The following is an 18,683-nucleotide window of genomic DNA, read 5'->3' on the forward strand; positions in this document are numbered from 1 at the left end:
TTCTGATTGGTTCTGTATACCTTCAGTATAGCTTTTGTTTCGTTTTGATTTTCTTCTGTATGAAGCATGGATTGATGATTGATGAAGATTGAGATCTTTTGGAAGCTTATTGAATAGTTTTTGATAAGTTTGGAATGGTTTGAGTATGAGTTATGAGGTTCTGATGACCTTCTGTAGACCTTCTGTAGAGCCTCTGTCTCTGCTCTGTCTCTGTACTGTAACTGTACTGTAGCTGCTCTGGTACTATACTATAACAATTTTGTAGACCTTCTGTAGGTGTTCTGTAGAAAGTATGTGTGAATTTGGGAAAGTTTTCTAACCTTTGGAAAGGATGAATCTAAGTTTAAAAGAGCTAAAACAAGTGGAAGAAGCAGCTGCTGAAGACTGAAGAGAAGGCTAAGTAACAGTGGCAGTAGTGAGCTGTAAAAAGACACTATAGTGGCTCTGGTGACTCTTCATATCAGACATACCTCTTGGGAGGTGCATCCACGACCTAAGAGGGATTATTGAGAGTTATTATGAGAGTATTGTAGTGAGGATATGATGTACTATTGAGAGAGAGAGAGAGAGAGAGCTAGAGATAGTCAATTCTATCAAAACAGCGTAACTGTGTATGAGAGATTGAGGGAGAGAACTATGAAGACATTGAATATGAATACTATGTGATTTATTATCATTCACAAATGGTGTATTATCCTATATTCATTGTTCTATTTATGGATTCTATGAAGATGTTGAAGATTATGGTTGATTCTATTAAATCCTTGGGAGAAATCTACTATGATGCTGCGTGAAGATTTGTTGTTTTCTTTGTTTTGGTTATCAAACGAATGAAATAAAAGCCTGTTGATGTTACAAGATAGATTTTCTTGCAAGATAATTCCCTTTTCCTTGGTGTTCCTCTTGGGGCTCCATGTTTTTGGTGCGCAGCCGGGGAAACTTACCATCAACAAGCACCAAAAGAGGCTAAAAATGAAGAAAATGGCATTGTCAAGAAGAGGAGAATTCAATGGAAGTTTGCAAAGTTCCTTCTTCCACTGAAGAGTTAAAAATTCTTATAATCAAAGCCACTTTTCACAAGAAGTTCATCCCACAATGGTGGAAACATATCACCATCATGATGCATGCTCTATGTAGTGGACTATTTCCTCTTCCTGTTGAAGCAGCAGAAACTTGCAACTTGGTGGCAAACTGTTTGGGAACAAACTGAAGAGCAGAAGCAGAGAGAATGACCATCTATGGAAGATTTGGCATTCATTGAGAAGTTTCCTGACATCATCAAGTGGGAGATTGTGAAGAAGCTTTAGGAGTCTTGGTCTGTAGAGGTTCACGAAAACAAGAAGGAAAAGAGTTGGAATTTGTTCATGGATGCTTAACAGCAAGATACGTGGGATGCTTGGTGCACTGACAATCTTCTGTTTGTCTAATTAGCAACCCACTAGAAGTTGGTAGATAGAGTATTTTTCACAACATACACTGTTGAAACCCTCAGAAGCTGGCATTATTATAATGACACAACAACCATCCTAAGAAGAATGAGTTTTGATACTTTCAGAATAGAATATCTTCCCCTCTATAGTGGTTTGAAAGCCGAATTCAGAGATGCTGAAAAGAAGGAAGTAGAAGAGATGTTGGCCAGAGAATCCATCAAAGAGTGAAGCCCCCTCTGATACTATCCTGTTGAGCCCAGACCAACTGGTTGAAGCCAACCCCCTGATGAATGATGCAATAAAGAGGCAAGCGTTAGAATGAGTCCAGAGGTACATGAGAAGAGAGAAGGCAAAAATCAAAGCTGAGAACGAGCTTGCAGAGTAGAAGCCTCCTTTGATGCCCTAAAAGCACTCTTTACAGAAGTCTCCATGGCGACTCAAGGTCCCCTTCCTAGTTAGATTCGTCCTGGAAATATTGATGACAGGCTAGCAAATGTAGTCCCATTGCCAATTTTTAAGGGAGAGTACAATGAAGACCCTGATCTTCATGTAGCTGAGTTCATGGTAGCATGTGTGGCTAACAATGCCAGAGCCCCTAAGCATTGGTTAGCAATATTCCCTGCCACTTTCAAGTGCATGGCATTTCAATGGTATGAGAGACAAGCAGCATGAACTTTTGGCACATGGGACCTGAAGTTGGCCTTCCTCACTAAATTCAGATGTCAAGGTTTCGAAGAGCGGATACGAGAGGAGTTCATGAACCTAAGTCAATCCTCTGGAGAAAGAGTAGAAGCTTATGTTTCGCAAATGGAATCCATCCTGAAGAGATGGACTAACCATCATTTGGACGAAGGAATCCAAAAAGGAGCGTTTCTTAGAGGCCTACAACTAGAAGTTTGCAAGTTTGTGGAATTGAAAAGACCAGTCAATCTGCAAGCTGCAGTGGAAGGTGTAAGATTGTATGACGAAGTTGAAGCGAGGCTATCAATGACTCTAGGAAGAGGAGTCTTACCTCCTCCCATGCCTGGAATGGTATACCCACCAAATGCAGTCCTAGGGACAGTTTCCTATCCCTATCCCCAGATGCAAAAAGTGCCATAATAAAATGCATCTAATCCATTGTGGTCGCCGCAGACGACAGTGCCTCAAATGATGGTTCAACCACAGCAACAATGGCCTCAAATAGTTTCTCCAATGGCGACTCAACAACAGTGGAATCCTACCAACTGGAATTAACAACCCCAAGTCTCACCAGGAGCTCTGAATCAGAGCCAAAAGAGAGGACCTTCTGGATCGACCCAACTAGTTTATGCAGTAATTACAGACGCTTTCCAAAATCCCACTACAAGCACTTCAGGAGGTGAAAATTTGAAGGATTACTTATCCAACTCAGTTGTAAGTATCAAGAAAGAGCTTCTCTGTGTGATTACAGAGCAGCTATAGACGTTGAAGGTGAATACCGCCAATATATCCACTCTTGCGAGAGCTGGAAGAGATGTGATGCATCTAATACATGGTGCAGAAAGTGTCATCAAGCGGGACATTTAGCCATTGAATGTACCTGAAAACCAACCATTCCTAGAGCATTCTGTTCCTATTGTTTGCGGAAGAACCATACAGAGGATATTTGCTCTCTGAAAGAGATGCATGAATGAAGACAGAAGGATGAAAATGTAAGATTCAACTTGCTAGAATCTAAAATGACAACACAGGATATTGGACCAAAGCATAGGGAATTTGGCCCTAATTTCGGTCCAAGGATGTTTCCCTCTCAAAGTTACAAAGGACGACGCCAGAGATCAAAGATGGAATGTTATAGGTGTGGAAAAAAGGGATATATCTCCCCGAATTGTCCAAACCCTAGACGATATGTGGATTACAAGCCCTTATGCAGTCGATGCAAAGGTGAAGGCCACATTGCAAAGGACTGTCCAAGTCCAGCCCCTGTAATAAAGGCCAATGCCACTGATAGCCAACAGAAGGTACAAGAGCTTGCCTCCAATTTGGTAGAGTTGGAAGTTGCCGTTGTTACGCGCACTAAGAAAAAGGGACCAGTTGTTCAGAACGAAAATAACTCTCCTGCCAAGACTGTGAAGTTCAACCTGCCAACAGAGGGGTAGAGCAGTACAGAACAAAACAGTGTAGTACAGAGCATTGTAGCGCCACAGAGAGCTACAAAGACAGTCCCAGAGACAGGACCAGAGGCCCAGGAGATAGATGATACAGAAGCACTTCCAGAAACAGAGGAAGTGCCGATGCTGCAATTGTTAGAAGAAAAAGGAAAGATAAAAATGGGTGTAGCCCTATTCCCTAGTAGGCTAGAGAAGCCTGTGGATCCTATCAAAGATTATGACTTGGTCAAAGACCTAGACACTTTTAAACCAAACTTAACATTTCGATAGTTGTTGCTGATGTTGTCTCCCAGCTGCTGAAAGAAATTTAAAAGCATCTTGACAAGAAGGCTTGGACTAAGGATCACTCCTTCAACAACGACCAAGACCAATAAGCCCCTGGAGCTTGTAAAGGAAGTCGATGTGGCTAATGCCTTCCTAGATCTTGGAATCAGAGATTAGTGTATGGATAGAAGGATGCTTCATTTAAGATGGGTTGATTGATGGAGGATCATCAGTAAACATAATGACGGATGTGACAATGAAGGACTTAGGGTTGCAAGGAATTCAATCTACACAGTGGCTTATTAGATTGGCAAACCAAAGCAAAGTCAAACCGTTGGGCATCCTCCCATACGTAAAAACAACCCTTGGAGAAAGAGACTATTGGATGACATACTTGGTGGTCAAACCAAATTCTTATGGGACCTCATACCCTCTATTGTTGGGAAGACCTTGGCTTTTTGTGAAGCAAGAGCCAGGATGGACTGGTTCAAAGGAACCCTAACCCTAGGCAGAGGACCCAATAAAGCGGTGTTGAAGTTGTATAGATCGCAAAAAGGCAATGGATCCACATCCATCGAAGTCATGACTGACTCCTCCAATGAGGTAACAGATGGTACATCAGGAGATGAAGAGGCTCTTAAGAAGATCTTTCCTAAGAAAACAAAGGCACAGTCCCTAACAGTGAGCACTGTAAGCCAACTACAAAGGGAAGCAAAATCCTTGTCCATGGATGAATACCTCCTGCCTCAACTAGAATTAACTTCTGAAATCACCTCTGACAGTGAAATAGAAGCATGGATGTACTATTCTCATTGTTACATGACAGTCTCGCAAAGACAGTACAGAGAGAGTATGGTTACAGAGCAGAGACAGTACAGTTACAGAGCAGAGATAATACAGAGGCAGAGCAGATACAGAGCGGATACAGAACAAAGACAGAGTGGATACAGAGACAATCACAGAGCCAGAGCTAGAGGCAGAAGCAGAGTCAGAAGGGGTGACAAAAGCAGGAGTAGATGTAGAGGCAAAAGATCTGTTCTTCTCCTACAGAGCCTCTATAGAAGCAGAGACAGAGTCTCTAGAGAAAGAGGATGAAAATGATGAGGAAGAAAGTGAAGCAGGTTATGAAAGTGTAGACGAAGAACTTCCTTTGATAGAGGGTGATCTTGTTGATGTCCCTACAGGGACCTCAGAGGCCAAAGATCTTTGGGTGCTGGATGGAATGACTATGGTTCCATTTGGGTTGATCAATGGACCACAAAGTATGCAGAATCTATATAAGCAATGGATTAAAAGCATAAAAATTAAGTTCACCGATGGCTCTTGTCGCCCTAACTATTCAGTCCAAAGAAAAGATGATGATGATGCCCCCTGCCAACAGAAGCCAAGCCCCTCAGAGCCCCAGCATCTAGCAAATCCGTGCTATGTGACATTCCTGGACGCATCCTCTAAAGATGAATCCCTAAGTCTAGATGAAATTACCACTTACACAAAAGCAAACAAAGCTCTGATACCCTTCCAACAACCTCAACAGATGAATGAGTCATCTGTTCAGAAGGAGGACACTGGTTCTAGCGGGACATCAGACGAGGATACTACTCTCTTGAAAGAGTTAGACCTCTATCCAGAAGCAATCCATGGGACATTTATCCATGAAGTGGAAGGTGAAAGAAAAGTGACATTCCTGGATACTGACGGTACTGAACGTCACCTGAAAGCGGGTCTCAATCTTCCAGAAGAAGAATTAGTGGTCCTACGGGATCTACTAAAAGAGAACTTAGATGTGTTTGCTTGGTCATATAAAGACCTAAAGGGGATTGATCCCACTGTATGCTAGCATCACATTGACCTAGAGCCTAATCCCAAACGTGTAAGGCAAAGACAAAGGTGTATGAATCCTAATTACTTTGCTTTGGTGAAGGCAGAATTATTGAAACTTCTTGAAGTAGAGTTCATTTATTCTGTGGCTAATAGTGAATGGGTTTCGCCCATTGTGGTAGTACCCAAGAAAAACAGGAAACTTCGAATATGTGTCGACTTTCGAAAGCTCAATTTGAAGACGAAGAAGGATCATTTTCCCATCCCTTTTACAGAATAACTGTTGGACACGGTGGCAGACCATGAGCTTTATTCCCTCTTGGATGGATTCAGCGGATATAACCAAGTCCAAATTGCAGAAGAGGACCAATCTAAAACAACCTTCACCATAGAATGGGGGACCTATGCCTATAGAGTGATGCCATTTGGGCTTTGTAATGCTCTTGCCACCTTCCAACGAGTAATGATGGCTACCTTTCATAATCATCTGCATGATTTCATTGAGGTGTATCTTGATGACTTTTGTGTCTATAGCTTGATCCGAGAGCACTAGGGACACCTAGAGCAATGTTTTGATAGACGCTATGAGTATGGGATTTCTCTCAACCCCGAAAAATGTGTCTTTGGCGTCTCCTCGGCAATAATAGGCACAATGAGAAAGGCAAGGGGAAAGTACAAGAAAATAAAAAGTCCATTGAGATTGTACCTAAGTCCAATGTGAAGATAGAGGAGATAAATGCATTAGAGTATAGCTTTGATGACTACATTCTTATAGCTTTATCTCTTTATGCCACTGAGTTGGCCGTCTACTTACTCTCAATATTGGCTTCTTGACTTATGAGCTTCTTCTCATGTTACCCTACATTGCCATTGGTTTCATAGCTATCGTATTGTTACGAGTTCAATTAGATTGGGAGACGAATATTAGATGTCATTGGCATACCTTAAGCATCAATTCATAGAGAGAGAGAGAGAGGGGGAGAGAGAGAGAGAGGAGGGGAGAAGGGGGGGACAGAGAGGACTGTGTGAGATGAACAAAGAAAATAAGTGATAGAGTGACAGATAGTAAATTAGGGCAGAAGATAAGGATATTATTGTTTTCCACTAGCCAAGCTTCATTATGAATGTGTTTAGGGTTTCCTTGATGAATTTTTGTTGAGAGAGAGAGAGAGAGAGAGAGAGAGAGAGAGAATATTTTGGATAGAACAGAAGATAAGATTTGATGCTAATTAGAGGTAGATTAAAAGCCAAGATTACAGAATAATAAGGGGTTGATTAGGGTCTATCAAGACTAAAAGCAAGAGAAAGAGACAAGAACCGACTGGGTTTAAAAAAAACACAGATATAGTGAATCAAAGGGGTGTAGTTTTGCAATTTGAATGTTAATCCAAGTTAACATTTGCATACATTTTTTTTGCAGAATGCAGGTGCAGGATGTACCAAGAGAAAGAGAGATATTCACTTTCAATTGGAGGATGAATATGCACCAATGTTCAAACGAACTGTGGAAAGAGATGATGCAATAAGATGCAGGATGCAACAAGAAAGAAATGCAGGGAAAAAAAATGTGGATCTTTGGGTTGATGGGTGCATTTATCCACCCGATCCACTCACTTGAAGGCCACCACAATTTGAAGGGCTTACATCATTTGTAAAGTTTTCTTGTGAAGGCAATGAAGGATTGTATGGATACACATGCAAACTTGTCACACAAGGATTAGCAGGGGCTCATCAAACCTTGACAAATATGCAGACAAGATTACAAGGGAATATGCAGTCTTTGATGGAAAAGGATAGATTATTGGCTGAGAAGGATAGAGAGAACCAGAACCTACAACAAGCAATGTCTGTCATTGAAGATGTTATGTATGCTACACACGTGCAAAATATGGAGTTACAGTCTAAAGTCAATGACTTGGAGAAGGAGAATCGAAACATAGAGAGGAAGCTCACAAAAACTTTGGAGATTGGGCCCACTTTAAAAACCAAAGAGGCACGTCGGCGCATTCGATCCGTTAAACTAATTGGCCAATTAGCCAAAGGAAGTGGACAATATCATAGACGGATATATGCTCAATCTACTACAATGAGAAATATGTTTCCTCATGTAGAGAATGATACTATTTCCAAAGTCCTTAGCAAGGATATGGTAAAAAATGCATCGGAAAATCGTAAATTCAGGGACATTGTGGATGTTGTTGCTAGTGAACGTCTTAGGGATGTGAGCAACTTGTTTACTGCTACAGATGATCAGGGATTATGTGACAAGGTGGGAATGAGTTCTGAGTCATATAGTATGCTCTATCAACAATTGGATACAGGTTTTAAGCAAGTCTTCAATACTAAGCGAGTAATGCCTCTGCCAAAACTATTTCACGTGAAGAAGGCTCAAAAACAACTAAATGAGAAAGTTTTAGAACTAATTGGTGAGCCTACGCATCTGGAACACACACACATATTGAAGTATGGTTCCAAAGAAGTTGCCTTTGTATTGAATGCATCCAACAACTTTGTATTGGATATATGTAGGGTTCAGATTGCTATGGTCAAGTTCTACAATATGTCTATGGAAGAATGTAGAGGCAAGCTTAAGTTTGTCCTCAAACTTGATGAGAGTGAGATTATCAAGGGGCAAAAACTTGAGCGTGTGAGTATAACACTTATGAATCGAGCATTGGATCCCAATATCAATGAAAAACATCCTTTATACTTCAGTGTACAATTGGAGAATGAAATATGGTGGCTTGCAGCATTTGAAGTACCAAAGGAGGACCATGAAGTACTTAAAGTTTTTTTTAACCTCACTAATATACCCAGTGTTATTCAACAGCAAAATAATGGAGCTGTTTTACACGTTGAGGGGTTTGGGGACTATCAAGTTGAATGGCATCTTGCAGGTGATTTAAAAACATTGAAGTGTATGTTTGGTTTATCAAATGCAGCAAATGCAAAATTTCCATGCATATACTGCATGCAAACTAGGAAGAAAGAGAAAGATGGAAAGAAAGAATGGCTTGCCAACGCAGGACAACAAGGTGCTCTGACACGTGATCAGAAAGTTATGAGAAATGGAATGCTAATTCCAGTGGATCCAAACTAGCGCCCTATTTTGGAAATACCACTAACAAGGGTTCACTTTTGCACATTGCATTGTTTGGTTAGAATAATTGAGAAGCTAGTATATGAATATATATGCTTTGCATACAAGATGCAGCCCGTGTCAGAATCTGATGCTACATGCAAGAAGGTAGAACAAGTCCTCTCTGAAGTTGGATTGCACGGAGGCCAAGTAGAAATAAAAAAGGACAAGAAAAATTCAGGGAAGAGTGGAAATGTTCCTTGTAAACCATGCTTTGGCGGATCCAAGGCTAGGAAGTTTTTATCTCCACCTCGACATGAGGAAGGCAATATACTAGTAAAACAACTAGAGAAGTACGAAGCATGGAAAAAGTTGCACCTTGCTGTTTCAGATTGGAGCAATGGGGGACGAATGAGGATTGCGAAGGCAGAAGTGTGGATACACCTAGATAGATTAACAGCTCTCTTACAGAAGTTGAGGTTTATGGATGGTGATGCCAATGCATTTAAAGAGACAACTACTAAATTTCATAAGTCCATGGTGGAGGCATGGACTACAAATAGCATAACACACTACATGGTCAGTATTATCACCATTGCAAAAAAAAAACATCATTTCGAATTACTTTGTGTTTCTAATCTCTTTTCTTGTGCAGCATGGAAAGATCTCACTGGCAAGCTCGCTGTGCTTTTCAAAAGGCAACTGATCATGGAGGTGGCATCAATGATTCCAATTCTATGAGGCAATTATTCCAATGGTGGTATAGGAGACTAGAGATACGACACGAGGAAAAAGAAAAGAAGTCCAAAACATCTCAAGCAGAATCTATAAGTAGGGCAATATATGAAGTGAGAAAAGCAAGATATGAAGACAGCACAGCTAGACAATGGCACGCAGAATGGTTGGCAACCCAAGAGAGAGATGGCAAAAAATGGAGACCTAGATAAAGATAATAATTTTGATGCATTTAGAGTCCACAAGAGAGCACAAGTCCCAAGGATATGACACATCAATACTCATATCTCTAACATGAGATGCCTTATCAATTTTCTTTAAAATTTCAAAGGTTTGTCACTATGTTTTTCAAAGTCGATTTCGAACTTTGTTTTTTAATTATGAAAAGTCGATTTTGAAATCCTAAGACAAAGATATGAAAATTCCAAACATTGGAACATTCACTGGCCTAGAGAGAGAGGGGGGGCATGAGGGGGGTGTCACGAGATAGAGAGAGGTAGGGATGGGGTGGAGAAATGAAATGAAATGATAAATTTAAAATTCATTTACACCACAGTAAGTTTGAAAGTTTCATATTTAAGTCGTCTCTCCTTTCATTTTTTCCCATTGCTCTCCACTCTACCCTCCACCTTTCTATCCTTCATCATCATAGCCATGGCACGTTCCAAGCTTCCTATCAAAAAGGCGCCTGCGAGAGCAAGAGCTCAACACTCTTCCGAATCTAGTGAGCGTACTGTGAGTGACAAAGATCCCCTGGTGACCGATAACGGTGGCCCTACTGCAGCCAATAATGGTGGCGCTACTGTGGCCAACAATGGTGGCCCTAGTGTGGTAGATAATGATGGTTCGCCATTGTCCAGAAATGGTGGTCCACATGCTCCAGCTGCTCCACCTCCCACTACTGCTCCAGCTCGTAATACACGCCCTCCAACACATAAAAAGCGAAGATGGAGACCAGGCACAGCTGCGCTACGCGAGATAAGGAAATTCCAGAAGAGTGCCGACTTGATTATTCCTAAGGCACCATTCTCCAGGTTGGTGCGAGAAATACTGCAAGATCTACAGTCAGGGCATCATCACAAGTTCTTTTCGAGGAACCAGGCAAGGAATGTGGGGCGATGGTCAAGCCAAGCCTTGCTTGCTCTCCAAGAAGCAGCTGAAAGCTACTTGATTGATCTAATGAGTGATGGTCAACTTTTAGCCATTCATGCCCGACGTATCACTATTAAGCCCATAGATCTGGTTCTTGTTCGCAGGATCCGCATTAACAAGGATGCATTTAATCTTAATGTCAACAATATGCTTTGAGAAGCTACCTTGTAATTGGATCTATGTTTTTAGCTCAGGTTTGGTTGTAGATTGTAAGGAGCTTAGTTTTGGGTTATCTTTCCAGTAGACCTTCAAGTATTTGATAGTAGTGGCCTGCAAAATGGAGCTAAATTTTCCCTAGCTCTAGTTGTACTTGGTGCGATGCACTATCTACCGTGTATTTCATAATTTCGCAATGCTAAATCCAATATGTGATATTCTATTTTGACCATGTTTCACATTGTGTGAATTTTCAAGTTTCCAATTTTGTAAGTAGTTTTTTTGAGGATAAATTCAATGTGCAACCACGTACACGTCGGTGATCGGTTGTACATGGGCCGATGCACTATATCCTTACTATATTTAGTGGTTTGGCAACAGTATATCCGATATGCGATATTCCATTTTATCCATGATTTATTTTTTGTCAATTTTTAAGTTTCCAATGTTTTGCATTGCGAGGTTGACAATACATTTAATCTGCAGTTGCGCACACTCATTATCAGTACATTTAATCTACAGTTGCGAGGTTGACAATACATTATCAGTGCAGTATAATGCAGTTAACGCATTTTCAAAAAAAGCTTGAACCGTCAAATTTATAAATCGGAATCTGTGAAACTTCACCCTCATGTTGGGCATTAGAAAAACTCATTTATATTAAAAATTTGGCCCCATCAGAAGCCTCTGGTTCACCTGTCCGAAGGCTCGCGTCTGTGGCCCAGACGCGAGCTCCAGACGCGAGCCTCCAGACAGGTGACCGAGAGGGTTCTGTTGGGGCCAAAAAAAAATTGGGTGGTTGATGTGTCCTTGAGGAGCCTACAGGTAAAGTTTCATGTGAATCGGAGCACTGGTGATATTTTTCCAAAGCGTGGATTCATTAATTAAAATTTTAGGGTTTTTGAAAAGTTTGGCTATAAGTTTAATGTTTCACCTCATTTTACACATTTCACTTTTGAGTCCTGAGTTCTCTCTCCTAGAAGACATGGTATGCACCAAGCAAGCGGCTCGGAGATACCCCCTGGAAATTCCATACGGCAGCCATGTCCTCCAGCTCCACCACCACCACCACAACGCCAGCATCGCAAGCGTCGATGGAAGCCAGGCACAGTGGCTCTTCGTGAGATCTGCCACTACCAAAAGACCACTCACCTCCTGATATCGAAGGCTCCATTCCAGAAGTTGGTGCGGGAGATCATGGAGGGCATACTGATCAGGAACAACAGGACCCAGTTTCCAAATACATCACGCACGAAACAACCGGATCGCTGGACTGCCCAGGCCCTCCTCACACTACAAGAAGCTGCTGAAGCCTACCTCATCGACTTATTTGGAGACTCAGTCTATGCAGCGGTGCATGCAAGGAGGGTCACCGTCACCGATAGGGATCTGCAGATAGTCAGGTTCTTTCGACGATGGAAAGATAGTCCTCACAGAGGTCGGCAAGGATAGAGGTGTACAACTCAAAAGCACATGGAATGTAGCTTCTGAAGACATTTTGTAAAGCGTTGGTTGTAATGGACCCCATGTAAAATTGTTATTAATACAAATACAAAATTTTTTGCATGTCTTATTTTTGTTTAGTCGCTTGATATTTATTTTATTTACGTCGTTGAGTTATCATTACATGCGTTCGAACAAATACATGTTGCGCATGAATTCGATAAAGCACTGTGTATTAAATTTAGGGTACGAATCGTGTTACGTATAAATTCGACAAATAAACGTAACATTCAAGTAAAAAACAACAGTGAAAGACACGTATCACAAACTACATTGCACGCGAATCCAACAAACATCGGTTTTCATTACTTGAAGAGAAGATTACAAAGTGCAGTACATCAGTGATGCGATATCAGCAGGCAATAAGTACATCTATTCTCTCCTAGGCTTCTTCGAGCTAGGCTCCCCATGGTCAGAGCTATTCTTGATCATAGGCAACAATACATTTTGCTCCAATAGTTCCTGTCTAATGACAGTGGGGTCTTCAACACCAGCAACCATGGAGAAAAGTGGGCCAGACCTAGTACTTGTGAATAAGTAGAGTAGCTTCGAACATCGAAGCAACACTACTTTCTCCAGGCTGGAGTTGGTCGGGATGGTCTTGAAGGGCCTAGCCTTTGTTAGTGCCCTCAACTTCAAGAAGTTCTCGGCAAAAGCAGGGGAGCATGTCTTATGAAATACAATAATGTCGTTGACAAGCTGCCCAACGTACTCCTTCAATGCGGAGTCTTGCACCCTTCCTTGGCTACCAGATCGGCCACCTTGCCTAGATGAAAACTCATCTATATAGACAATCTCCTACAACACACAAGTTCAGTATCAGACTCATTATGCATGGAGTGTGCTGAAGATATATAAATCATATTCATATGAAACTTAACCAGTAGGGCCTCTAGGGCATGCAGATTCAGGCCCCCAGATGTGAGCCTCCGGCCAGGGCACATCTAGGGGCCCGATCCCGACAAAAACACATGTGTGCGCTCCCGATGCCCTAGAGGCCCTACTGGTTAAGTTTCATATGAAACCGAGAACATTACCTTCTCTGCATCATCTATCTACTGTTGTAATGGAGCATTCAGGTCTGCTCCTACCACTGGGCTGCCCTCGTCTCTCTCCTGGGTAGGCACTGCATAGTCGGGTCGAGGACCAAAAAGGCTTTCCTGCAACCGCTCGAACTCCTCATCAGAGATCTGATCATCCTCAATCTGCTCCTGGATGCTCACAATGGCAGAGATATCATCGATGCTCATGCCATCATAACAAGCCACCTCATCAACATGTGGTGGGGCATCCTGTAAATCAAAATCTATGAAATCACTAGGTGCATCATGCACCATGATACAGTATAAGTCTTCTTTCCTAAGCTCCAACAACTCTAGCACATCCTGCATGAGTAGATATTCCACCCCCTCGATGGTGATAGCATGGAGAGAAGAGAGGGGTGGCTCTTCGCTCGTGGGCATCTCATCAGGGCAGGGAGGTGGGTGCACAATGGCCAAGCTCTGTGCTGCCTCAACACTCAGATCGAGAGTGATCTCCTCAGGCTCCCTCTCAAAGTACTCTAGTAGTGGCCGAGAGGGTGTGTCGATGTCCTCATCACTGTCCTCTTGCACCTCAATGCACATAACATATATGGCAAAGGCGGCATCCCTCTCAATGAGATCCATCGTGACGTGGTCCTGTGATGAGGTGGGCACTGCTCTAGCGCGGAGATGTTGCCCCACATGCACCAGGGCTCGACTTATCACCTTTGCATGGCTAGATCCGGCACACAAACTATACAAAAAATCCATGGAAACCCACTTGAGAGTGGAGTCGGGAATAGAGCAAGTGAGAGGGTTCACTGCCTCACAAAACGTATTGGCAATGACACAAGGGTGAGACCGAAATGCTGATACGGCGCGATATGGAGCAAACGAACACAGCGTATGGACGCCCTCGCTTCGTATTGGCAATGACAAAAGCGGAATGTCAATAGACCTGGTCCGTATTGGTGAGACCAAACTGCTGATACGGCGCGATATGGAGGAAACGAGAACAACGTTCGGACGCCCTCGCTCCGTATCGGCACACCTCGTTTTTACTAGCGAATAAAGAACTGAACCGAAAGACCACCGATACAATGCGAGAGTTAAGAAACGGAGAAGACGCAAGTCTTGTATCGCACCGTATCGGTAAGCAAGGCGGGAAGAGCTCGAGAAATGAAAAGTGTACACGTAGGAAAAATTACCACTTATATACCCACGTCAATCATGATACGTGTCGGACACGTGTCCGACGCTGATTGTGCCACGTATCTGCATTTATGGTCCGTGTGCTACGTGTCAAGTAACAACCGGTCCACTTCTTTGCCACGTGGTTATCGGCCACGTGTTGGCCAACAGCTACTGCCACGTGTCGAAAACCAACGGATACTGCCAGGTGGCATAATTCCGCGCCTACATAAGGGTGTGTTCCTTATTCGTACGTTTTTTTTTTGTTTTTTGGGAGCTCTGTTTGTATTGCTAATATGGTGCGAGGGTGACTGTTTGCCTTCTTCGCTTTCCTCTCTTCGCGTCGTTTTGGAGGTTTTGTAGAGTCTTCTTTCAGCTCTCCTCTCAAGCTCATTCTGCCCAAGCTCGTGTGACCACCGTTGTGGCGTTCGGGCTTCTTACTGGAATCATCGATACGGTGCGAGGGGGCCTATCCGTCTGAATCGTTTCTCTCTTATCGCGCCGTATCGGCAGAAGTTGTAAGCATGTCTGAACCCATAGAATTCCTAGGATCCAGGGTTTCTCCAGGAATTGGTAAAAGAAGAAGGCTTTCAAAAGGCTCAAGGGCATCAACATGTGATGAGCCTGTGCATTCTTTTTCCTCTCCATCCTCTGCCACCAGTGTGAGAAGGCCAAGTACATCTCCAGGGAAGCGAACGTCGGTAGTGAGAGGTCAAGGAGTATCAGAGCTCACTGATATCACTCCATCAGAGAGGCTACTTGATTTTATGCTTCAGAATGGAATGGATCTCTCATTCTATGGAGTTGTGAAAAATGTGTTTAATCCTGATTGGGAACTTGACAAAGTTCTGAAATCTTGTGACAAATATATTGTGGAGGACTTTTTGGAGTTTGAAAATCTTGTAGGTCCTTCAGTTGAAGTTGGCACAATTGAATATGTCCATGTTCCCATTGGGTCAACAGGAAATGAAAAGTCAGTATTTACTAAAAAGTGCAGGGCCCACTCTCTGGAGAGGTTTTATTCAAGAGACATATTTTGCTGCACTCATTCCAAAAACTGCAAGATGATGAGAAAATCTGCTGCTTTTATTGTTTTCAACCTTGTCAAATACCCTGTGAAAGCTGAGGAGCAACAGTTGGAAGGAGCAAAGTCTGCCAACTTTTGCATGTTAGATGATCTGGTAGATGAAAAGGAAATAGAGGAGGTTGTAGATACAGATTTTGAGGCTTCTATTGCTGAGAATTTGGATGTTGCTCACTTCAAAGCTGAGACTATCATTGAGGAGAGCCAAGGAGATACAAACCCTCAACCTGATGAGAGTTCTCACCATATTGTTCCTTCCCTACCATGTATACCTTTCAAGGACAAGGAGTACATTTTACTGTCAGATATTCAAAAACTTTTTAATCTCAGGAAAGATTATTGTCTTGCAATTATTGCAGAGGCTTCTGATGCTGCAAATGGGATAATTGACACAGAAAATGAATCAAAGGAAGAGATTCTGAAACTTGATAAAGAAACTCTAGATGATAAGTTTATTGATGCTGGTGAGGCCCTCTCTCTTTGTTTTGAAAAGGCCAAAGAAGCTGAGAAAGAGTTGAGTATTACTGATGAGGACTTCGATCACATTCAAAGTGAACTCGGGATTTCCAATTTTGGAAGAGAGGAGCCTGAATATGTTAAAGAATTGACTAACACCAATGAGGCAGCATCATCAATTAATTTATGGAATCCATTTAAATTGGAGTACGATGAAAATCAAGTGGTAAGATAATTTTGAATTTGCTTTTACACATTGGTAGGTTTACATTTCATGCTCATTCAGTATGGGTTTTATTTGCAGTTGGAGATTGCTGATACAGATAACTTCTTGGGGCGTGGCAAAGGATCGAGAGCTGCTAGTAACACCACCAAAGACATTGCACTCGGCCACTACTTGGCTAGGATTGACCCTAATTCCTTTTTTGTACTTCATAGTAGTTTCTCAGAGGATGCAGCATGGCCGATACTTTGTATTAAAGCTATTACAAGGCTTTTAGGTTTCTCAGGATTACAATATAATGCCCACAAAGTAATGTTTTTGGAAAAGACTGCAGCAATTAGGATTTTTGGCTACGGTCCAGGTTACTCTGCTTCTAGAGCAGGATACTTTTTGGCATTTTCATCCTACGCCTTAGCTGCAGACTGAACTGATGTAAAATCTATAGCTGGCTACAAGAGAAAAAAATTTCTACGATATAGAGGAAAGATTCCTGAGGAGGAAGAGAATGTGAGAGTTTTGGAAAACTAGCTTTGTATATATTCTTTCTTATATATAAAAGTGCGATTGCTCATGTGTCATTGCCGTCTTTTATTTGCATTCTTTGAAGTTGTCGTCGAAAAAACCAGTTGAATAGCTCCTCCAAAGCATTGCTTTTTGTAACTCCTCCCCCATGCCTTGTGCTTTGAAAATAACTTGTGCGTGCTTGATAGTGGGAATTTCCCATGCCCTCGTTGCTATAAGTTGCTAAGGGGCCATGCTCCTCCACAAAGAAAGGTCCATGAATATGAAGAATATGCTACAATACAAAATAACACAAATTTTATACCAATTGAAAAACCTATCAAAATAAGCCCATATTAAATAATTATTACTTTACCAGATAAAAAGTGATATCTTTTTCTCCCCATGCCTCTTTTATCCCATGAACAAGCTTTGTGATTGATCTTTTGAACTCTTTCGCATATGTATATGTTGTCTTATGTTGCCTGAGGAGTTTCAGAAAAACATCAAGGTGTATCCAGACCTGCATTCTAAGAAACGCAAGCCTCGGCGTGCTTGCAACATTTGTTGTGATCTCAAATAGCTCTCTCCAACACTCCCAAGCCGCATTCACCTGCCTTCCTGAATGGTTTCCTAAGAATCGTCTAGCTTTTGAGCCTCCCATAGAGACATCGGCCAAGATATCTCTTGTTTTTCTTGAAAGTATTGGATCCTTTCTCAAGTGAACTTGGCCCCCATGAAATCCCATTTTCGATAGCAATGCCTCACATTTATCAATACACTCATCTGATAAAGATAATGGCTTAATGGAATATGCGTAGTCAAGATGCAACCTGAGAAGCTTATCGATTATTCTAATCTCTGCATGCAAAGTACAAATATGAACATTCTTAAGAGAGATGGAAAGAATGGGATCCCAGATGTCTTCTATGTTTTTAAATTTACTCAAATCTATAGAGTCTCTATTTGGGGCTCTTCTTACTGGTCGCAAACTACTCCAATCTTTGGATCCAATACTTTCCATGCAATAAATGCAAGGATATTTTGCATTTGCACCATTACATATTCCAAGCATACATTTGATAGTTTTCAAATCAGCACTTATATGCCATTCCACATTAAATTTACCAACCCCATCAACTACCAACATTTCGCCTTCACTTTGAGACTTAATGATATTTGGAATACCTGTATGGTTGAACAACCATTTCAACGTTTGATGATTTTCAATTGGTACCTGGGCTGCACCAATCCACCAAATCTCCATCTCGGATTGGATCTTATGCAATGGAGCTTTGCCCTTGCCATTGCCATGGTCCAATGGCATGTTCATGAGGCAAATGCTAATTCTTTCCATCTTCTGTCCCTTTTGAATCTGTGCTTCATCCAACTTCAAGGCAAACTTTAGAACACCATAACTTTCTTCTACTGTGATTTTATACATGTGAACCATTGCAATTTGCACCTTTTTTAGATCAACCCACATATTATTAACCTCATTGTAATAAAAAATTGCTTGTTTTTTTTGTTTTTCATAGGACATAGAACTTTCGATGTGAATGTAATCTCCGACATGTGGAATCTTGCGATTCATGGAAATTCTTGCAATCGAAACTACAAGGGCTCGGGGCAATCCAAATATAGTTACCCTATTGCGTTTAAGATTTTTAAACCATAATCCAGAGATAGCACGATAACCTTTTCGACTTATACCCACAGTATCACATGTCTCTACGATTTCATTTGCTTTCACTGTGCCTTTTAAATCCTTCACTAACTCTCTCAGAGTTGGACCTCTCAAATCCACATTTTCTGGTGACTTAAGAATCCTCAAAATGTCTTTCTTATTCATGGTTTCCTTCAAAAGTTTGATTCTTTCCTCATTCTCTCGGATATTTATGCCTAGTATGTTAGAGACATATTTCTTTGTAAGATTT

The 18,683-nt window shown here is 41.7% G+C and overlaps 1 protein-coding gene across 1 annotated transcript; it reads right to left on the minus strand.

Annotated features, from left to right (window-relative positions):
* Positions 1–16,319: 16,319 nt before the first annotated feature.
* On the minus strand, positions 16,320–17,705 carry LOC148024584 (uncharacterized). The gene is made up of 2 exons (XM_087693727.1): positions 17,123–17,705; positions 16,320–17,041 (listed from the first exon to the last, which is right to left on the minus strand). Exons 1-2 carry the CDS (start codon positions 17,492–17,494, stop codon positions 16,814–16,816), a joined length of 600 nt encoding a protein of 199 aa, XP_087549853.1. The 5' UTR covers positions 17,495–17,705; the 3' UTR covers positions 16,320–16,813.
* Between the last annotated feature and the right edge of the window lie 978 nt (positions 17,706–18,683).

The sequence above is a fragment of the Lygodium microphyllum genome, chromosome 15, assembly GCF_053477565.2.
Source record: "Lygodium microphyllum isolate KBCC chromosome 15, Lygodium_microphyllum_v1.1.10, whole genome shotgun sequence".
Classification (NCBI taxonomy): domain Eukaryota; kingdom Viridiplantae; phylum Streptophyta; class Polypodiopsida; order Schizaeales; family Lygodiaceae; genus Lygodium; species Lygodium microphyllum.